Consider the following 23,921-nt stretch of genomic DNA (forward strand, 5'->3'; position numbering starts at 1 on the left):
GCAGCTAGCCTCCTAAAGAACAGAGACTCGTCTGATGGCTCAGTTATTTCCCAAAGCACCTCTCAAAAAAACACATATGGAACACTCAATAAATCCAAGTCAAATTATATTTTCAATAGTGGAAAAAGGTTTCAAATCATTGACCTCAACTCCTACCTTAAAAAACTAGAAAAGAGCACATTAAACTCAAAGTAAGTAGAAAAAAGGAAACAACAAGGAAAGAAATCAATGAAATGGGAAACAGAAAAGAGGAAAAAAAAATTAGTGACCAGATGCCGACTCTTTGAGAAGACTGATGAAATTGATAAATCTCTAGATAAAATGATTAGGAAAAAGACACAAATTACCAACATCTGGAAGAAGAAAGGGAAAACCACTATAGATCCCAGAAATACCAAAAGGGTAACAGGGAAACACCAGGAAATACTTCATGCCAAGAAGTTTGACAACTAAAATAATGGGACAATGTGTATAAATTTTTTTGGTTTTCGTTTTTTGGGGGGAGGTAATTAGGGTTACTTTTGTATTTTTAATTAATTTTTTTTTCTTCAATGTGGAGCTACCGAGGATTGAACCCAGGACTTTGTGCACGCTAAGCACGCACTCTACCACTGAGTTATACCCTCCCCAGGACAATGTGTTTAAAAGATATACATAAACTATTAAAGTTCATTCAAGGAGAAACAATAACCTGAATAGACCTCTATCTATTAAAGAAATTGAACTTGTAGTTAAAAAAATCTCACAAAGAAAACACAGCTTCACTGGTGAATTCTACAAAATATTAAAAAACAAATAAACAAACAAAGAAACAAACAAAAGACAATATAGATCAAAGGAACAGAGAATCCTGACAAATGCAATTCACTGGAGAAAAAAACTGTCTTCTCAGCAAGTGGTGCCAAGACCAACTGGATGTCCACACGTAAAAATAATGAACTACAATCCATATCTTGCACCATGTAAGAAAATTAACTCAAAATGGATCACAGAGTGGGTGGGAAAAAATTGCAAATCACTTATCCATTAAGACTTGTAACTAAATTTTAGAACAAATTCCCAAAACTGAATAAGAAAACAAACCACCCAATTTTTTTTTAAATGGTCAAGAGATCTGGACACGTTCCCAAAGATATACAGGTGGCATGAGCACATCAAAGATGCTTAATACCATCAGTCACTAGGGAAATGCCACAATGCAATGCCACTACCCAGTTATTAGAGAGAGTACGATTTAATACAAAAATCGACAATACCAAGTGCCGACAGGATGCAGAACCAGAACTTGCATCCTTTGCTAGTGAAGGTGAAAACGGCACAGCCACTCTGGAAAAGAGTTTGGTAATTTCTTATAAAGTTAAGCACCCAGCAGTCCTACTCTTGGGTATTAACCCAAATGAAATGAAAACTTACCAAAAACCTGTATACAAATGCTTCTAGGGCCCCGAGGGCCAAGAACTGGAAACTACCTAAGAAAGGCCCTTCAAACACTTCAGTGAATAAATAAACAGTGGACACGCACCCAGTGGAAGACTACCCAGAACTAAAAAGCAGTGAGTGAGCTGCTGACGAAGGATGCTCAAATGCATTCCGCTAGTGACAGAAGCCGCACTGAAAAGGCTAACGTGTGTATGATTACATGAAGTTCTGGAAAAGGCAAAACTATAGTCACAAAGAAAAAAAAAATCAGTGGTTGCCACAGATTAGAGGGAAGGAATGATTACAAGGAGCATGTAGAAATTTGGGCGGAAGACAGAACTGTATCTTGAGTATAGTTACACAACTACATGCCCTCGATAAAAGTCAAAGAACCATACACTAAAATAGCTGAATTCTATTGTATGCAAATGAGATATTAATAAAACTACATATATTTAGTTTTCCCATCCAGTAACATGCCATGCCTCTACATTTCTTTAAGACTTCAAAGAAGTTTTGCAGGGGGTAGGGTACAGCTCAGTGGTAGGGCGCATGCTTAGCATGCACAAGGTCCTGGGTTCAGAACCTCAGTACATCCATTAAAAAGTTTTGCAATTTCTCATTCAGGTTACATATATTTGTGTCTATTGCTAACGTTTATTTATTTTTGGTTAAAGCATAACTACATCTGTAAATTTATCACCCTGTGACATCACTGTTCCATCCCTCACTAACCCTTCCTCTCTGATGTCCGTACCCTTAGTTTTTCTAGCACTTATTACTATGATATTGGTTTTATTTTTGTTGTATCCTCTAACACAGTCACTAGAAGGGTTTTCCTACATTTTACACCTTCTCAGGGGAAGGAGTGTTACTGTCTCCTACTGTCTGTATTTGCACATTATAAAATTCAATATATAGATTCAAGGCAACTATAATTCATTATTAGACATTCCTTTTCCTGACATAAAATAATGCCCTCTGTTCCTGGTTTTACTCTGAAGTCTACGTTAGACTTGAGGTGACTTTAATTGGTGCTTTCTTTCCGCACATATTTGGTTGAGGGAATGCCGATCACCGTGCTGCTACAGTTCTTCTGCTTTGAGACATTGCTCTTGTAAGTGGCGTACGATTATATTAGGTTCTGTTATTTATGGGGGGGCGGGTAAAGAGATTTATATTTACTGCTGTATTTGATGTTACACATTTTCTGACTTTCTGAAGCCTTCCTCGATGTATAACAAAAGAACAGAGGAATACGGGGTTTAGGACATTGACAGTAGATAGTAGAAATGACAGACTATGAAATCTAAACCACACAAGGAAGAAAGTGAAGTCGGTACTGATAATACACAGGGGAAAAGCAGAACCACCAATGGACCGGAGATGTAAATGGCGTCAAAGAACACGGTCAGGAGGCTTACTGCCAGAACTGCCAACAAGGAAGGATTCTGCAACAGAGTTTCTGAAAACTATTTGAAGAAAAGGTAATTTCAGAGGGAAGCAAAGTCTAGGGTGTCGGAGCGTGAGAAGAGAAGATGAAGGATCTGAGAGATAAAGGGGCTGGTTTATCATGAAAAACTAGGAGATACCCCAGGATTACAGCAGGGCCTGAGGCAGAGAGGAAATGTGGCCGGGGCCAGACCCATCACGGAGGGAGGAGGGGAACCCAGAAGAGAGCTGCCACAAGCCATGAGGGCAGGCAGAGCAGGTGCAGTGTTCTCAAGGGGTAAAGAGTAATGATGGTCCAGCTGATGCCCTGGGAGAAAGGACAGGGCCCCATCGCCCAGCACACAGGATCTGAGTGATGGGGCCATCCTCAGTGAGTGGGCTGAAACCCCATCCTCAGGGGAAAGCCAAGTTTCAGTTACAGCCCAGAGGAAAATAAAACAGTCAGTGAAGACACTGAATGTGTAGGGAAGTCTGCACATCAGAGTGGGAGTTACCGAAGGCAAAATGAAAAGAGAGCATTACGGAAATGAAGACATGACTGGGAAACTGAGGAAATGAGGAGCTGTGGATGTCACTCTAAGAGTCCAGGAAGACGGCAGAATCTCAGGTCATAAATACTCATGTGGCCCAAGCAGGTGGCCCCTGTAACAACTGTTACAGCAAAATTTGCCTTTATATCTGCCTATGGCAACAGAAGGTTGCGAGCAGTGTTGGCCGCTACTGAGTGGAAGCTGGCTTGAGTGGGAGGCCACGGTGAGCCATGGGGAGCAGAGGAGGAGGAGCACGTGGTGGGGGAGCCTGGGGCAGCAGCAGCCTTAGGTCCTCTCGCGTGATTTCGTCCACTGGGGCGGAGGTCTCCGTGCTCCTGGACTCAGTTTCTAACACATAGGGCTGCAAATGAGCAGTCTGAGCCCAATGACTCCCTCTCCACTGAGAGCATCTAATTTTGCCGTCCACACCATGCTCTGTAAGACTAGGCATGTGTCTCAGTTCAGTCTTCCTGCCTAATTCTTTTAACTTTCACATGGAAGTTTATTACTGTGGATGAGAACGTGTCACACTGCCTGGGGTTTGAATCCTAGCTCTTACTATCTACATTTTCTTGGTCAGGGGAGGAGGGTATAGCTCAAGTGGTAGACTGCTTGCTTAGCATGCAGGAGGTCCTGGGTTCAACCCCACTACCCCCTCCAAGAATAAATAAATAAGCCTACTTACTACACCCCGTCAAAACAAACAAACAAACAAACCAAGACCACCAACTACATTTTCTTGGTCAAGTTATGTAACTTTCTGTGCCTCAGTGAAACAGGGACAGCAGTTCTAGTCACCTTTTAGGACTGTTGTTGTGGATTAAATAACACACAGATAGCACTTAGCCCAGAGCCTGGCTCATAATACTGTTTTTGGTATTAATCATTATGCCATATGCTGGTAAGCCCCATCTTCCTCATTCTGTATTCATATATAACCCAGTAATGGGGCAGTAACTATTCTATTAGGCTCAATCCAGCATTCATCCTGCCAAGAGCTTCAGAAAATTCTATTTCTTTCATCAAATGTATTTATTTTTCCTCCCAGTTTCATGTCATCTATAAATTTTATGGACATGCATCATACAGCTTTAGGTATGCTGACTGGGACGTTGGAAAGGGCACCAACCCCTCGGTGCACACCTGACACCTAGCCAACCTCGATCACTAACCAGCACCTCAAGCCCAACTTTTCAGCAGACAGCCACGAGGACGTCGCAGAAGGCTATATGCAATGCCATGCACAAGTCCTCATTCTCTGTTAACACTGTCTCCTGTATTTCCCTTCCTACTTAGCCTAAAGTAATGTGATGAACATTTTCAGGCTGTTTTCAGACTGTTAACAACAGAGTCTAGAATCTTTCCTGGTAGGTATGTTAAGCTCATGAGTGTGGAACCTCTTCCCCTTTTTAAAAATTAGAATTCTATATGTGAGCTCATCCCAGCCTTCTGGAAACTCCCCTTCTACATAATACTTTAAAGACCAAGGGGTCAATAATCTCAATTGTGAGAATGTATTTATTTAGACCAAGAAATATGGATTCAATTATAGAAGGAGTGTACTTTCGCCAATTTCTTCTCCCATATAAGGCAAAGTTTGCTCATTCATACAAGTGCTTTTCTGCATATAAAGATCATCCTTCTTTACAGAGACAGACTCAGACACCAACAGAAAAGCTGATGATTCTTCTTTCTCCACTGTCTAACAGCAATTTATCAAAGCCATGGCCATTTCTTAACATTCTTTGGCTCTGAATCTAAGGAAAGGTTATTAAATTTAATCTTTTTTTTTTAAAGCCTAAGCTCATTTTGGACTCTGAACCTCTCCTTATGAAACCATGCCACTGTTCTAGTCTTTAAGCTCTTTCTGTTCTGCCTCAGAGGACCTGATAAATAATAAGCATCCAAGTGATACCTGAGCAGGAAATGGCTCTTGTACTTGTGAACTCCCTCCCCCTACCTTAGACCCGGCACCCAGGCAGCCTTTCATGACCTGTGATTTGATGGGTGGATGCAGCATTCTCTGTTTTCCAAAGATCACGGGACTGTTTCAGAAGAACCTCACAGATTTTATTATACCTTATAGAATTTATTTTTTAAAAAATAAAAGGAGAGAGAGGGAGAGTAATTACAGATTTTACATGGTGCTAGGAAGTCCTATGTTTAAACGCAGTCTTGTTGAGCAATAATGTTAAATGCATTCAAAACTGCTACCTTCTAGTTTTCAAAAAAAAGTCCATCCCTCCACAAACCACTGTGTATGAAGCCCTAATTCAAATGAATGACTCTTCAAATTTTTATTTCATTCTAAATCCAAAAGAAAACAGTCAACCAACTTGACACATGCTGATTAACTTTTGTTGTGTCCTTTTTCATGAATGTAAATAAAAAATATTTTTTAAGCTTTCTTTTCCCCAATGACGCATCCACTTTTCCTATTATTCTTCCCGTTGGTTTTTAAAACTAATGCATTTGAGCTTTGATTATACTGGCTTCTGGTGGAGATTAAATGTATATAAAAACTAGATGCTTTCTAACATAAAAATTAACACGAAGTATGTGTGAAGCAACAGGCATAATTACCAGCTGCCTACAGAAAATGGCTATATCCTGCGATAAAAACAACCAAGTAAATAATAAAAAATAAAAAAATAAAATGGCCATATTGCCCACTCTAATCTTAAGAATTCATAATTTTTCTACAATAATCATCTTCTATTTTTCTTTTAATCTTTTTTTCCTTTTTTTAATGGAGGTACTGAGGGTTGAACCCAAGACCTCATGTGTGCTAAGTATGTGTTCTACCACAGAGTTATACCCATCACATCCTTTTTAATCTTTAAAAAATAAAAAACTTAAAGCCCTCTATAGAAGATTGATATTAAAAAAAACAAATTATATTTAAGAATTTCTGAGTATTTAGTATTCTGACATTTCCAGTTACCTTGAAGCATGCATCTGTAAGCAGATTCAGAGATAGCATAGATGTGAGGAGGCATCTCGTGACGTTTCTTCCCTCTGTACATTTCAATAATGTTCTCAGAGTAAATTGGAAGATTCTTGTAAGGATTTATGACTACACAGAAGAGTCCAGAATAAGTCTAGAATAGATAAAAATAAAATATAGTGTTAAAATCAGAAACAGAAACAACTGTGTATATCAGACAGAATACAATCAGGAGACAAACCACACAGTAATCCTGCACAATTAATCTATCCCTAAAATTAAATCGAGCCCATAACGGGCAATTCCAAACCACAAGTTGTTCTCCCACAGATAGCTTATTAAGTAGTACTTTCCCAGAGTCAATTTCCTCATCTGTCAAATGCAAATAATAATATATACTTCATGGTTTCACAGAGCCATTGTTTAAACAATACGTCATTTGCCTTTTCATACTCATTCTCTCACGAGTGTCTAAGGTGTGAAAAGTTCATTAAAGTTTCAGATTCCACGTTGCAGCTAATCTTTAAGGAAATATGATTTGTCAAGTTTGGGCACAGTATCAAAGAGGAATATCCATAATTACCTTAAAAGATTATTATTAAAGAGATATTTTTCTCTTCTGATTTTTTTTGGGGGAAAATACTGTTTTTTTCCATAAAAATAATTTATGACAACTTGTTATATGTTTATTTTTAAATGAATTGATAAATATTTGAAAATTTTATGTTAATTTCTAAGCACAGTCAATAACTCATGTAAACAAAAGCTCTTTGGGGCCCTCAATAATTCCTAAGAGCCGCCAGTCTAGAAGACACAAACTTTACTGATAGATAGGGTGAATCATTACTCAGAATTAATACTGTGAGCACTTTTGCCTTTTGGGGTTTTTGAATTCACACAGAATGATTTCTGAGAACTGACTCTGGGAGTTATGGGAAAAACAAGAGCGGTCAGGATTGCTGCCAGATGCTCGGGCCTCACTGGGGCTGAGGACACTAGGAGAGGACCTCTTCCTTCGGGTGATTCGGGGAGACCACATCTAAAGGCAAGAGGACCCCAGAAAAGGGGTCGAGTGGTAATGTTGGGCTCCACGTCTACTCCCCAGGGAGTCCGGAGGGGACTCCAACCTCCGCGGGGGCCAGAAAGGCTGAAACCTTCGGCAGCGGCCACCAGAAGGCGCTCTCGAGCCCACTCTATTCTGAACGCTGAAACGGGGAGAGAGGATGCCCAAAAGTTTCAGTGATCAGAGCCACCTCTAGAGCTGTTCTCCTTTATCTCTGCTCCCCTCCCACTGGAGGCCAAATGGATTTCCGATCTAGATTAGCACTCGGGAAGAGGACAAAGGCAGGGGAGGGCTCCGCCCAGAGCTCACCGATTTGGGCTGTTTGCCTGACTTCTGCACTGACCAGATGGACACCGCCCCTGTTTGCCTGGGGCCGCTGTAATGACGTGCCCCACCTTGCTGACCCGGGGTCTGCAGCCGGGGGACCGTCCAGCATCACATCCCTGAGAACTGGGGCTGGCTCTCAGGCCTCCCACCCTCACAGCCTGGCTCCTTCTACCAACCGAACCTCCTGTCTAACTAGCTCTGCTCTCTCTGACGCCCACGGGACGAAAAGGCAACGAGGGACACAAAAACAGAGATTTGACTAAGGGTGAGAAAACCAAAGAGAGGCAGTCTCAACATTTATATCTTTTATTGCATTTAATTTATACACAGTAAATTCGACAAATCCTAGCTCCACATCCCAATGAATTGTTACATAAACAGCCTCCACTTTTTTATTCAGAAATGAGATAACTGTCTATCACAAAGCTACAAATTCTGCCCTTCACTTTCTTTTGTAAGAGGCAAATAATTACAGGCTGGCCAAAACAACAACTCCAAGAAAATTAAAATACGCAAATCCAGATCAACATCCCATGGCATGTAAGGCATGGTAACACATCATAACAATGACATCTGTAATCAGAAATCATCCCAACATGTGTGTCTACCATGTGCTGGGTACTTTTCTGAGGAGTAGGATTACAAAGATGAATAAGTCTCACAAATATGAGTAAGTCATCAAAAAACAAGGTTGAATAATCATCAGTGTCCTCTGCTTGCCAAAGAGAAGCAGTAATACGAGTTTCAGTGGGAATGCTAAATGGAAGTGCCGAAGGAGCTAAACTTCTGCCTCGAAAATCAGCTCAAATGTTGGGCTCCTGCACAACTGATAACTGAACCAGGACTGTATCACTTTTGTCTTCCCCACGGTATATGGCAGGAGGGCATTATGTCATTAAAATAATTTCTCTGGAGGCCGTAAGTTCATATTAAACTTCATTATTAAGTATCTGAATACCCACACAAGGTATTAATTAAGCACCTTCAAGAAACATACGCTCTAGGTATGAAACAAGACAATGTACTGTGCCTGTACACCAGAAATTGACACAACATTGTAAACTGACTATACTTCATTAAAAAAAAAAAAGACACAATAAGGCACTACAAAGAGAATGGTACAAAAAAAGAGAGAGATGAACAGGTATCACAAACAGCAGAGACACTTGGGAGTGGCACACGTAAGAAACCCCGGGCACTCAAAGTCACGGCCATCTTGTCAGAAACTGTAAAACCAGGTGCAAAGTCCAGACCTAGATGACCTTTGATGTTCTTTTTAAAGATGATTGGGTCGAAAGGAGGCATAAAGGAATTGCCATTAACATGGGATGACTGTAAAACTTGGTGGCAGGGTATATCCACGACACAGTGGAGAGCGGTCGAGCTGACAACAGTTTGGACCATGGAAAGTGAGAGAAGAGCCCAGAGAGGCAAACGAAACCATTTAGATGTTGTCCTCTCCGGGCGGCTGAGCATCAGGGGAGAAGAGTGATGGACGAAAAGAGGTCTTTCTGAAAAAGTATAAATCTGGCAGCCACGTGGAAAATGGATTGAAAGGGCAAGAGGTGAGAAGCAGGAGGCTCAGATGTCTCCACCGGTCCTAGCACAGTGACTGGCCGGGATGCAAGAAGAGAAAGACACAGACGGAGGTGGGATGAGTCACGGACAAAGCAGGATGGAGACTCAGCAGTACTTGGAACCCAGAACAGAGAAAAATCACTCAAGACACAAGTTACAGATGATGTCAAGGTTGTCAAGCTTTAGAGCCTGGAAAGGCCACTGTCAAACAGGAGAATCATTTGATTTGCGGGGAAAGATAATGAATCCCCTTTTAACATCCTGAGACTGTGCTTAAAAGGAGATGCATTACAACAGGGGAGCCCAGGAGAATACCTCAGGAACAGCTGGAAATACCGGAATCCTAAAGCCAAGAGAACATTTTAATGAACTGCAAAGGCTGGAGGAATAAGTCTGCAAAGGTTTTTAGACACCAAGTAACGTTATTATATACCTTACCTGAGAGAGACAGACAAAAAGACTTGCACAAAAACTTGCAATTTTTTAGAAACCCTGTGCTGCGCTGTGCCTCCAGGCTCCCATCTGTGCTGATCACTGCCTGGAACCCCCGCCTCCTGCCCAGTGCTGGGAAATTTTACTCATCCTTTAGTGTCAGGCCTCCAGTTAAGAAAGCAGAGATATGCACACGTTATCATTTCATGGCTTTGAAGGATTAGAGAAGCAGGAAGTGGAGGCAGGTGTAGATGTCAATGCAACGGAGCAGCTACGACAGTCTCCTATTAGGAACGGGGTACTGAGCGGGGAACACTGCACAATCCTGCAGAGCTCTCAGAAGCAAGCAGACCTCCACCCGAGAGGAAAGGAGAGAAGAAAGACTAATTCACCCACACCACTTGCAAAACCTAGATTAAATTCATTATGTGAATTATTTTTTAAAATGACAACCTTATATAATAAGGAAAAAATCATCACCCAGAATATTCAGGGAAATGACCTGTGGACATTCTCTACAAAATGCTAAAAAAAAAAAAAAAAAAAAGCTAAAAGAAAACTTTAGGCAATAGATTTGACTGCAACAGAATGTAATATAACACAGACTCTTAAAGAAAAGTAAAGCAAAAATAAAATAATAAAAAGTACAAAGATAAAATCAATTTAAAATACTTAGGAAAAATGAATACTGACAGCAGAGAAAAGATAACAAAAATTTTAATTGTTATTGCTTCTTTAGGAAAAAAAGGTCAAAATTCTGTAAAAAGAACAATAATCAAAAATAAACTTGAAGACAGGATGGTATAGCTTAGTGGTAGAGCACGTGCTTAGCATGCATGAGGTCCTGTGTTCAATCCCCAGCACCTCCATTAAAAAATAAATAAATGAAAATAAACAAACCTAGTTACCCCCCAAAAAACCAAAAAAAAAATTAATTTTAAATAAATAAAATCAATTTGAAGAAAATTGCGCGCACGCGTGTGTGTGTGTGTGTGAGGCAGGTAATATGCAATGAGTTAACAGAATTCATCAAGCTAATAAACACCGAAGGTGTGATGACATTAGATTATCAGCATCTTGTTCCCTCATCAAATGATGCTTCAGGATAGCACCCATCACCGGCACTAAAACTCTAGGTGAATGGCAAACACTCCTGTGTAAAAGGCACAAATCAGGCCGATAAAACCCAAAATGACTCACTGAAGCATCTCAACATCACCAAGTGAGAGACAACCCGGCCTCCTGGGCCTCCTGAATCCAAATCGGATCAAGCCTCTGGACTACCAGTTTACAGGAAGCACCCAGGAATGCAAAATCCAGAATATGGGAAATTCTACAGCACAATAGACTTTTGTTTCTTTTTAAAAAAAAGGTGAGTCATATAGAAGAGAAATAACAACCAATTATAATATATTGACCTTGTTTGGATCCCGACTTGAATAGGCCAACTATAATAAACAATTATGAGACATTAGGAAAATCTGATCAGTGACTGACTATTTGATGGTACAGTTACTGTTATTTTCTTTTTAGGCAGATAATAGTTACAAGTCCCCAAAACTGTTGCTAAGAAAGCAAGTAAATAAGCAGAGCTTCCAGCAGCATGTAAGGCCACCCAGGAGGACAGCAAGCACCCCAGGCTTTCAGCTGGGACCCTGAATGCTACACCTAAGAGTTTAGAGTATACCAGAAACAGACCAGCCCAAAGCCCAGCTGGGAAGGATGTAAATGCCTGACTGACCTACGCATGCTCGTCTCAACCTAACTGCCTGGTCAGAGCAAAATTCTAGAATGAGCTTGATGTCATCCAGGGCCTCAAACTGCCTTTACAATTTCTTATATACAATAATTGGCACATAAATTGCGACTAAAATCCAAATTATGTGGGTCCCCTGTGAGTCTACTTTTATTGCCTTGTATTATTATCTTGGATAATAATATGTGCAACTAATTAAAATACATGATTGAGATTAGTTAAATTGATAAACCTCTGGTGAGACATTTTAAAAAGCGTAGAACAGATGATCAGTTTCAGGAATGAGAGAGAACATCACTACAAATCCTACATGAAACAAGAGGGTATTATGAACAACCTTGTGTCAATAAATTTCAAATTTTACATGGAACAGACAAAATCCTAGGAAAAACTCAGTTATCAAAACTGATACCAAAAATCTTAAATCTGAAAAGTTCTATATCTATGGAAGAAAACTTTCCCACAAAGAAAACTGTACCATTGTTTTAAAAAGAAGTAACATTAATCCTATCCAAACTTTTCCTGAAAAAAACACAAAGATGAAACATTCCCTGATTCATTTTATAAAGCCAGCATAATCTTGATAGCAAAATATGACAAGGACATTGTAAGAAAGGAAAATTTTAAGTCAATCTCACTCATGAATATAGATGCAAAAATTCTAAACAAAATATTAGCAAACACAATCTAGGAATCCAGTAATACATAAAAAGAATACTTGGTCCTTACGAGATGAGTTTAACACTAAAAAATATAGTATATAATTTACTATGATAACAAAATAACCAGAAAAATCGCACTATCATCTCATCAGATACTGGAAAAACATTTGATAAATTAATATCCAAACAGGACTTTTAAAAATGCATCCATGCAGGATAAAAACTAGGAATATAAGGAAACTTCCTTTAATCTGCTGAAAGAATACTCAAAACAAAACAAATCATTCTAAATAGTGAAATGTTGAAAGCTTTCCCTCTGACATCAGGAATGAAACGAAGATGCCTCCAATCACCACTACTGTTCAGCAAATATTTACTGGAGGTCCTAGGCAATGCTGTAAAGCAGTATATATGAATCGGAAAGGAAAAAATAAAACTGTCAGTATTTGCAAACAACAGAAGCATGTTCAATACAATATTCAAAAGAATCTTCAGCTAACCTATTACAATCAGTAAGTAAACTTAAGTAAAGTCAGTGAATATAAAGTCAATATACAGACATTAATTGTAAAAAACCACCGTATTTCTACATAATGGTAACAACTTAAAAGCAACATTTAAAACACCACTTAAATAGTATTAAAAAATCTAATACCTAAAAATAAATCCAACAAAAGAAGCACACAGACTCTCAAACAACAACAACAACAAAAAACCCAAAAAACAAACCTAAAACATTTGGAGAAAAATTAAGAACTAAATAAATAGGTATACTCATGAACTAGAAGATCAAATATTGTAAAGATCTCATTTCTCCCCCAAACTGATCTATAGAATCAACAAAATCCCAATCAAAATTCCAACAAGGTTGTGTGTGTATGTGTGTGTGTTATGTATGTATGTCTGTCTGTGTATGAAAAACTGACAAGCGGGTTCTAAAATTACACTGAAATGCAAAAGACCTAACAGCCAAAACAATCCTAAAGAACAAAAATGAGACACCTTATCATACTGGACACGACATAGTATAAAGCTGTAATAATCAAGACAATGTAATATTAGCCCAAGGACAGGCGCACAGACCCGTGAAACAGAATAGGGAGTCAAGGGCACATTTATGAGCACCTGGCACCTGATTTATGACAAAGCGGCACTTCAGAGCAGTGGAGAGGGCTATGTTTCAGTACATGGCACTGGGTCAACTGAATAGCTCTTGCAGGGGGGTAATTAATCTTACCCATACCTTCTACCACACACAGAATTCAACTCCAAATGGAAGTGAGGCTGACCCTAAGAAACAGATCATCAAATTCCCTTCACTGGCTTCAAACCGAGTTAGGCAATGGGAGAAGTCAGCAGGAGACAGGGTGAGGGGGAAGATGAAGGCAGGATGTTTATTCCCCAGGCCGCTTGCTCCCTGCCAGTTGTCAGCTTCCCTCTACAGAAGGTCACAATTCCCACCAGGAAGCCCTCTCCACACAGCCATCCTCTCCCACTGGAGACGGAACAGCACTTTGCTCCTTTAAAGATCAAGATGGATCCAGGGCTCCTGGCCATCACCAGTGCCAGCATACGGCAGGATTTCTGCATTTGTTATACTCACATATTTGTAAATCATCCCCTTATTAAATTAGCAGAATACCTAGTTTGAAGGCCTTCTATTTCCTGCTGGAATCTGACTAACTTAGGCATCATCTAGAAAAGCTGAAGATAGGAGTTAAAGATAGGCATGTCCTATACAACCCAGAAATTCCATTCTTAGTTACACACCTCCCAGAAAAAGGCCATGCTTTTGTGCACATGCGCATGTTTAAAGCTGTTTGCTGAAACAATGTTTGTAACAGCCCCAAACTGGAAAAAAAAAATGTCCAGAAACAGCTGAGCGGGTCAAATAAATTGGGTTAAAAAAATCTTACGATGGAACATTACGTTCCAACAAAAATGAATGAAATACTCAAACTTTTACAGTTCAGGGCCCTTTATCACTCTTAGAAATTGTTAATGAGACCAAAGATCTTTTGTTTTATATATTTATATATAAATATATGTACATACATATATATATGAATAAACTGAGTTTTAAAATTTGTATTTATTTAAAATACATGTTAATATAAATAACATCTCTTATGAAAAATAACCTCTCATTTTCCAAGATAAAAGTGAGAAAAGTGGTACTATTTTATATTTTTGCAAATCTTTCATTGTCTGGCTTAATAGAAAACAGCTCAATTTTCATATCTATTTCTGCATTCAATCTATTGGACGTGGTTTTTACTGAAGTATATAAAGAAAATTATCCTTATACCAACTTATACCAATAGTTCTTCCGACTATTATTTAGCTGGAAAAGGGAGTAGTTAAGTCTTTCCAGGTAATTGTAGGTATTCTCCTTTGATACTACACCAAAACTCGACAAGTGAGAATTTCCTAGAGATCAGATGCAAAGTAGCATCTGACACCCACCAATGAACTTTCCATACTGTTACATATATCAAATCCACTGGCTAATCTAGCGTGCTGAACGCAACTTCTACACAGGTGTGATTTGGTATCATCATGTACACATCATCTGGAAAACTCTGGTTCAATGAATTATGTAAGTCTTCCAAATGATGACATTTCACACTATAGGACATTAAAAAAAATCATTAATATTGCCATCTATCTCATCAGAAAGGTTTTAAGTACTGACAAGCTGTCAACTTCACAGCGGTAGACAAAAATTTCCAAAATTCTAATTTTCAAGTGAAAACTCACATTTTATCATTGTCAACAAATGTATTCAACTGTTTTCTTTGAAGTAACAGGCTCACTTCGTTTATTTTCAAGAACATGCCTGCCAAATACCCCAATGCGAATTAACCACAGCTTATGGATGAGCCAATATTAAACAAAAATGGTATTCTGTACAAAAAGTAGCCAATTTAGTTTGCAACTCAAATAACTACACACATGCTTTTCTTCAAGCAATCATCAGAGCTCAGTATGCGGCAGAAGTGCTTTATGCATGCTTTTCAGTTCATCACACAGAATATTAAAAGATGGGTTTCTCAAGAGCTGAGATTTAATAAAGCCAATCATTTCTGCTGTTTTATCAAGGACATTCTTGAGTGAAACTGGATTAGAACGACCACCAGTAACAGTTTGGGGTCACCACCTTTATTCATGACAAGGTGTAGGCAGTTTTCCTCACCACTGCCTTTGCACCATCCGTACCAATGTCAAGAGTGAAAGGGCAAGTCAAGTCTTCAATAATCATGAAAATAGTTTTAACCTCAAGGATCTCATGAAAGGGTCTTAAAGAAACCCAAGTAGTCCGCAGAGCACTATTTGAGAAATACTGAATTACATCGACACAAAGTAATACAGGTGAACCTTAAAAATGTGATGCTGATCAAAATACAGACACAAAAGGTTATATATTATGAGATTCATTCATATAAAAATTCATCCACAGGCAAAACTAAACTATATTTTTAAGGAATGCATACTTTTTTTTTTTTACCTTTTGACTTTTTATTGACTTATAATCATTTTACAATGTTGTGTCAAATTTCAGTGAGGAATGCATACTTAATTGATAAAACACACTGGGAGATTTTGAGACACTTTTCAATAGACAGACTAAGAAGACAAAAATTAACAGTTCAAACACAATTAAAAAGTGTAGTCTAATGAACGCCACACCCAACAATAAGAGAATACGTACTCTTTACAAACTTACAAGAACACTCATAAAAACTGACAATGTGCTACACAAAGCAAGCCTCAGCAAAAACAAGGAAAGATATTCTATGGACTATATCCTTTAACTAAAATGCAATTAATTTAAAAATCAATAATAGAAAGATAACTTGAAAACCAATACTTAAGAATTTTAAAAGTATATTTTTAAGTGGTTCATAGGAAAGAAGAAATAATGGAAATTAGAAAATGTTTAGAACCGAATAATAAAAATACTACATGTCAAAATGTGTGAAGTGAACTAAATAGCAGAGAAGACATTTACAGTTTGTAAATGGTTTTATTAGGAAAGATAAAAATTAATAACCTGAGAAGCCAGATGCCGGGGAAATTAAACCCAAGGAAAATAAAAGGAAATAATACAACTAAACCGGTCAGTAACCTAACTTAATTAAATGAACATACATTATATCTTATCTATAGCAATATGTCCCAAAAGGTCCTACCTAAGTTATTGCAGTGTCTATATCATGGCACCTCAAGTGACCAATTTCAACTGCATGTAAATCCCAAAGCCCAATACACCTTCCACTCAAATGCTTAGCAACCGTGGCCATCCACAGCCCCATTCTCCTAATAGGTTTCTTTAGAGTCAAGTGCTCCAACTTAAATCTTCCACAGGAACCCTTTCTAGGGTATGACCCTCCCAAACCATCACCTCTGTTGTCATCTTAGTATTTCAAGAAAAACTCAGATTCTCCTTCTGTAAAGACCATGGAGCCACGCTTTGAAAAGAAACTCAGAAACTGGGGAGGAAGGTACAGCTCAGCGGTAAAGTGCGTGCTTAGTTAGCATGCAGGTCCTGGGCTCAATCTCCAGTACCTCCATTTAAAAAATAATAATGATATACAAATCTAATTACCTACACCACCACCACCACCCCCCGCACAAAACAAAACAAAACAAAAAAAATTAACAACTCAAAAATTCACTCATGTTGTCCCTGAAGTAAGCTGGAAAAAAAAAAATCAAACAAACTCAATAAAAGATACTTGCAAAGTCTTAGAATTATCATGAGGAATGGCTACAAATAAACTATCTCCTTTCTCCTTCCCTTTTACCCACAGTCTCCTTCCCCTTCCCATTTCCCTCCTCTCTCCTCCCTGCAGAGGTCACAAGGTCAGGGTGGGGGACGGAGGGAAAGACGGGCTCCCTTCCACACCACGGGTCCACAACTTTTCGGTTGTGTCTCCACACTTCTGGCCCTTCACAGTTCACTGCAGCCCATGTCATCCATAATCCACCCACCTCTCCAATCTCAGGTGTCAAAATTATGATCTGACCACAATCTCTTAATTTCCCATCTTCTCACTTCCTCTCTCTAGACAAAAACGTGGCCGTCTCACACATTCCGTTACTCCATCTCAGCTGGATTCCCTGCGCTGCTCTTCAAGAGTCCCTCTCCTTATCCTTGGCTTCCTCTCTTTCCAAACTTGACCCATTTCTCCTCAAGCCATCTTCCCAGCCCTAGTGCCTTTTACTCTCTTACTCTGCATCCTAACTCACAAAGAGAAAAAAAAGAGAGAGAGAAACCATCAGGCTTGACTGAAACTACTCTGGCAAAGGTCATGAATGCACTATTCATTCTGATTTTCCCATGGCAAGCTCGCTCCTATCAGTGAGATTCCAGCTCAGATGCTACCTTCTCCAAGACCCCTTCACGGACGCATCCTCCCACTTACTCCATCCCATAGTCCTGTTTCATCTCCTTATGGGATCACGAAGCCAGGCGCCTGTCCTGGCCTGTTCCCCACGCCCTCGCCGGCACCTAGAACACAGGAGGTGCCCAGTAAATTTCACTAAACACACTGATTCCTATGGGAAGACGGCTTCTGATTTGCTGAAGTCTGGAATTATGAATGAGCAATAGTAGCACACCCTTTGCATAAAACTCAACTTCTCTTTTCCAAATTCAGCCCATTACAATGTCAACTTTTCTTTCTTTTTCTCTTCATTCGAAATCTATGTTCCATCTACCCTGCCTTCTTTAAATCATTGCCCCCTGTGTCTACCATTGTTTCAGACCTCTTGGCATTCTCAACTTTTCCATTGTCTGGTTTGCATTTCTCAACTCAATCTCTTCCCTTCTTATTTTCAGTAACTTCTGTATGGTCAGCGACATTGTCAGTGGCTGCAACATATGTGTCAACTGCTAACCACAGGACAACCCCAGCCTCAATCTCATCCTAAAGTGTTTCCCCTTAAAAACCTCAGCATTCTCCTTTCCCACCTCCCTGTACCCAATGACCTGGTTCTCGCTCTTCATGGAACCTCTAAGGCTTGCAGCCCCACCACTTTACACACACAGATTTCCTACCAATCTGCTATCCAACCATTAGTGCAACTCTTAGTGCCATACTAAACTCCCTGCTCTTTCTGCCACGTGCTCTACCCCAGCTTATGACGCTCCAGAGAACCGCTACAAAAGTCTTCAAATGCCATTTTAGCATATTTAATTGCAGACTGGATTATTTAAAATTATGTGTTAAGACTTAAAGCAAAGCAAGACTTGGACAAGCAAGAGACAATCTATCTTTAGTAGAAACAGTAATGTTAAACAGAGGGCATGAGTATTCCACATTCTCATTTGATTATGAGCCTGTACAGTTTCCGCTAACGGCCAGGGACCACTTCCCGTGACTGCTGAGAGGGCATACTTACATAGATAAGTCCTGAATAGTAACGGTCCTTCAGATTGTGTAACACGGAAGCTTCATTCAAGCACGTCAATTCTGCCATATCCTCCACCTTGGAAAACTTAGGTGGGTTCATCTTCTGAATATCATCTTTGTTGACCATGGCTTTCTTTCCATTCTCCGCCAACTCCACCATGACTTCATCTCCCCGCTCTTCTTTGATACTGGCTGCCTCAAAACCATGGCGTTCCGATGGGATCCACACTAGCTTTTTAGCCGTCCAATCGGCCTGAGTGGCAGGGTTGTAGATGACAGCCCTGTCCACAAAGAGATACCTCTCTGGATCTTCCAGTCCAGTTCTCTGCGCCATTGGAAACAGGAGGATCCAAGAGCAACTGCCTCTAAGAGAAAAGGAGGAGGACAAAGTCAGACGTTTAAAAACAAACGGATTCACAAATATTCCTCTTCTAAGAAACTGAAAACAAAACCTTTGGTAAACATGAACGCTGAGTTAAGGAGCTGGGGTATTTCTCTTCATGGCCATCCTAACCGAGTTTCCAAGGTAAATTTCAGGGGTGACCACAAATTATGACTCTGGTTGTCTGAAGACCACTCAAGATGTGCCCTCAGTGACTGAGCTGAAAAACAAGCAGAAGGAAAAAGCGCAGCTCCAGTTTGACTCTTTTTCTCTCTCCATCTCCTATTTCACCCTCACCACAAATTAAACAGGGAGTTAAGGAGGGAAAGGAAAACGAAGAGAAAGCAAACAAAGATTCACAATAAAAGGCCCCCAGGGTGGTGCTGGAGTTAGTGTAAACCAGGATGCAGCCACAAGGGAGCACGGGGGCCGCCAGGAGAGCCAACCATCAGGTCTACACCGGGCCTCCCCTTCCACCCGCACACAACAGACTCCAAGTCCTTCCTTACAAGTCAGTCCCCCCGCAGCTTCTCTGTGGCCCCCGTGGTCCCCACGTGATCAAATGAGGCCACAGAAGACAAGCGTCACTTGGCTTCACATGACAGCCTTTCAAGTATGTGATGGAGGCTATTCAGGTCCCCACTCCCATTCCTGCAGCTGCTCCCACGCCCTCGTCTCCTCCTCTGCATCCGTCATTCATCGAGACTCACTCCGCCACCCTGGTCTCTCGTCTCTGAACAGACGCCATGTGTTTATGTCCCCTTTAGAGCGTGGGGCCCTGAAGCAAGCATAACATTCCAGTTAACAGTCTGAACAGCGCAGGAGGAAAAGGAACCATTCACAGCCTTAGGCCACACTGGGGAAAGCACTGTTTCCGTGACTTTTACAATTAATGTATCCCAAGACCTAAGTGGTTTGTTTAGTGCTCAGTTACTGTTGGCTCCTAAGGGGCTGTCAGCTGGGGGTCCATACATGGTACTCTAAGCTTTCTTTCCTCTTAAACTTGGGTAATTGACTCACTCACCTTTCTGATGTGACTCATCAGTCCTGCCTGACAACATCCTTTTGGCATCCAATACCATCATTAAACACTTTTGTTATTACTCCCAAGTCCAGGTTATCTCAAATCTCATCCAAATCAGTGTGAGAAGCCAAATGAGTAACTACCCTGGCTCTATCAGATCCTCCCAACTTTTCCCTCTCCCCAAAATGATGGGGATTCTCAGTTAGGCAAGAGGATAGAAGGCCACAGGGAAAATCACAGTCGTCCAGAGTCGTGAAAAGGTTCTCCACCGTGAGTCAAATTTCAAGCTCCATGAAATCACTGAAATGGTATAAAAATGTTGTACAATTTTTTTGTATATCTGGGCTTTTCTAAGGAGAATGCTCTTTCTTCAGAGTTTTAAAGGGGCCTAATTATCTTTGTCCTAAAAGATGAATCGTTCATAGTAGGTGTAGAGACTAGCCCTTTCAGCCCCAGTAAGAGTTTACTAGAATGAAATAGCTAAGATTCTTCAGAAACTAGCTGTTACAATGTAAAGGATTACAAACACTCCTGCCCTAGAGCATGGTTCTCAAACTCGGGCAACATCTAAAAGGCCTATTAAAATACAGATTGCTGGGTTCTAGTCCCAGAGTTTCTTATTCAGTAGGTCTGGAGTGGAGAGACTGATAATTTGCCTTTCTAACAAATTCCCCAATGCTGCTGATCCTGCCGGTCCTGAGACCACACTTTGAGAACCACTGCTCCACAGTTCTCTGGTTGCCATGGTGATCCACAGCTACTACCACGTATGTTGGGGTAGGAAAAAAGGTTGAAGACTAATATTCCAGACTAATTCATCACCTGATTTAAAGAATACGCTAACATTCTAAGGAGTATAAACCTGGATAAAACAAAAATCAAAACCGAACAAAGCAAAAAAAAAATCGCAAAACGTAAAAATAAGACTTCTACCAACAGAATCACTAGCATCCTTTCTAACTAAACTTGCAGTTGCCTTCTTAGGCATCCATGTGGGAGAAGGCAATAAAGAAAATATTCATGCACACATGTTCATGTTGAAGAATGGTTTCAAAGGCCATCACCCCTATGGACTGCCCTAATATGACTATTAACAGCTTTTGTCTTCCCAACCTGTGCACCACCTGCTGCTATGAAAAAGGGAGGAGGGCTCTGAAGTGGGAATCACCCTGGATGAATCTGGATACAGAAAACAGGACCCACACTCCGCCTTAGGAAGGACAGTCCATTAAGAGAGAAAATATCCAACTAGAACAAAATATGATAACAAGTTACTCTGATTATTCTTATTAGGTATAAACTGTATATCCTACACAACACTTCGGAAACTGTCTAGCTGCCAATAGGCATGCACACATTTAATTTTACATTGGGCGTGTAATTGTATGCTTAGATTGAGCAAGTGACTATAAATTAGAATAACTTAACAGGTCATTTCTAGGGCAGGTTTTTTTTTAAAGTAGATTATGGATTTTTAAAATTCTTTGATCAAATCAACACCTTTTAAATTTATCAGTATGTACTTTTTTAAGGTGGGGAACACTTGCAATTTAATATAAGAAAAATATCAATAGATCACAAAACTGTAATTACAATATGCCCCCTATTTTGCTGGGGAAAATCACATATACACTTTTTTTTTTCTTAAAGGAACAAATATTCATTGGGTCTTCACTGGGTAGTGGGATTACAAACTACTTTTCCAGAATTTTCTACAACTAGCTAAACACGATGAGGACAGCTTCCTGTCCTTGCCGTCTGGGAAGCCTACTGCGTGGTCTGCAGGAGGGGATCTATACACCTATTTATTGATCAATATTATATGAGTGGCCCCCACCCTCATAGTAAGCTTCAGCTTCTCCTCCATAACCCCTAACCTACCATTCCTTCAAATCCTGACCTGAATGCCACCCTTTCAGAAGTTCTTTTCAGGTCAACCTGGCAATTTAATCCTCCTTCTCCTAACATGTGTACTGACTTTCTGGCAGTCTCCTCACCCTCTGTCACCATTGTTAACAGAGGACCTGGCAGGTAGGAGGTGCTCAAAGCCCTGTTTGGTCCACAGAGCCCATGAGGCCCGGGAAGATGCTTCCTTCATTTTACCTCTTCACTTGTGGTTGCCAAATATGCTGTATTTTTTCTAATTCCATTCCAACCTTGATAATGCTGATATTTAAGAGGGAAACCGCTCCCAAATGCTTTGCCTTATGGAAAGGATCATACTAGAATTTTAAAAACAGCCAACACTGTTGTTACAGATCACTAATTATGGCCCGGCACTACTCTAAGCAGTTGATGTATCAACTCTTAATCCTCACAACAGCCCTAAGAGGTAGGTAATATTACTGTCTCCACTAGTATCTCCATTTTACAGATGAGGAACCTGAGGTACAGAGAAAGCCAATGACCAGCCCAGAGTTCAGGCCACAGAGCTAATCTAACAAGGAGCAGAGCTGGGAGTAAACCCAGACAGAGTTCAGCTCCAGGGCACCTGCTGGAAGGATGGAGGTTGAGAGGGAGGAAATTTTGAAGGGCACGTGGTACAGGACATCCTGCCTCTCAATCATCAATGATGCCTTCAAGACTATAGGCTCAGCCAATGAACACATCAGCACAATCTGGCAGAGGCTTTATATTTTATAGGAAAAAAACGTATATTAGTAAGAAAAGGAATAAATAGGAACCTCTTTGCAACAGACATAAAGATAATCTGAAGGTTCTTGGTGTCATTCGAAGTAACTGCCTACTCACAGTTAAATCATTTATCTGTATATGAATTAGCCCTCTACAGAGACAAAGCCCTATTCCCTTCATTGGTTTTAGACACACACACCCCTGGGGCTCCATCTCCGAGGCCATTACTGAAATACCACCCAGCAAACTTCTCAACTGTCTCCCAGCACCTACTACACAGGAAAACAGTTTTATGAATACCTTGCATATAAAAAACCCAAACAAAAATAATGGATAAATTATCCATAATAAAGCATCCCTCTAAGACAGAGAAACTAAAACAGAATTGTTCCAAATTGTGTAATCCTGCCACTGAGGTCACTTACATTACAGAGACCTGCAAGTCTGTTAATTTATCAAAATTCTGTTTAACTGAATGAGCAGAAATACAAACCAAATGCAAAAGGGCACTCACTATTCATGGCCCAAGCCATCTCTCAGTATCTTTATACTGTGTTAAATACTTCTGAAATGTAGAGCCAACACCAGGAATTTTTATTCTTCATATATGACAAGAAAGTGTATGAACCGCTGAAGCTACAGTCTTTCACTGTACCACGAGTGCCCTTCAAAATTTCCTCCATCTCACCTTCCATCCAGCCTGTCTTCATTGAAATGATTTCCCCAAGGAGCCCAAATAAAAAGCCAAGCTCTGGGGTCACATCCCTTCGCTGCAGAAGCTGGTGCTATATCGCACAATTACACCATATGCTTTCTCCAGATAAGGACGGGGAAGAACTGAATTTAAGATGCAGAAGTAAGGAGATGCATAAAATGGCCACTTTTCCAGAAGCCGTGACAGACAGGGCACACTCAAACATCAAAAGCATGGGACTTAAAGGGCAATTAATAACAGCAGATTGATGAAGGCAATAAAACAATAAATAGATTAAAGTTTTCCAGAGTGAGATACTACCAAGAATTATTAAGCCTGACTCAAAGAATCCTCAGTTTCAATGTTAAAAAAACAAAATCTCAGCAAAGCTGAAGTATTATATTTAGTATTATACTATTCAGCGAAAACAGCAGTCTTTGTTTCATTTGCCGTCTGGATCTAGCCCGCCTGCTTTCCCCTACCCCACCCCACCCCACCCCCTTCCATCAACCGCAGTGATCTTGAAGGGAGCTGCAGAGGCCCTAAGAAACAGAGATAACGGTCACAGGCAGAGGCCACGTTCCCCAAAACTCACCAGCTGA

The 23,921-nt window shown here is 40.2% G+C and overlaps 1 protein-coding gene across 6 annotated transcripts in view; it reads right to left on the minus strand.

Annotated features, from left to right (window-relative positions):
- Window positions 1–23,921, minus strand: part of MYH10 (myosin heavy chain 10) — a 118,776-nt gene that overhangs the window by 93,353 nt on the left and 1,502 nt on the right. For all 6 annotated transcript variants that reach the window (XM_064495243.1, XM_031467645.2, XM_064495244.1 and 3 more), the window contains exons 2-3: window positions 18,575–18,950; window positions 6,346–6,502 (exon numbers count right to left, since the gene is read on the minus strand). In XM_064495243.1, the coding sequence (XP_064351313.1) occupies window positions 6,346–6,502; window positions 18,575–18,919 (502 nt within the window). In that variant the 5' untranslated portion in view covers window positions 18,920–18,950. The remainder of the gene's footprint in view (window positions 1–6,345; window positions 6,503–18,574; window positions 18,951–23,921) is intronic.

This window comes from Camelus dromedarius, chromosome 16, assembly GCF_036321535.1.
Source record: "Camelus dromedarius isolate mCamDro1 chromosome 16, mCamDro1.pat, whole genome shotgun sequence".
Taxonomy (NCBI): domain Eukaryota; kingdom Metazoa; phylum Chordata; class Mammalia; order Artiodactyla; family Camelidae; genus Camelus; species Camelus dromedarius.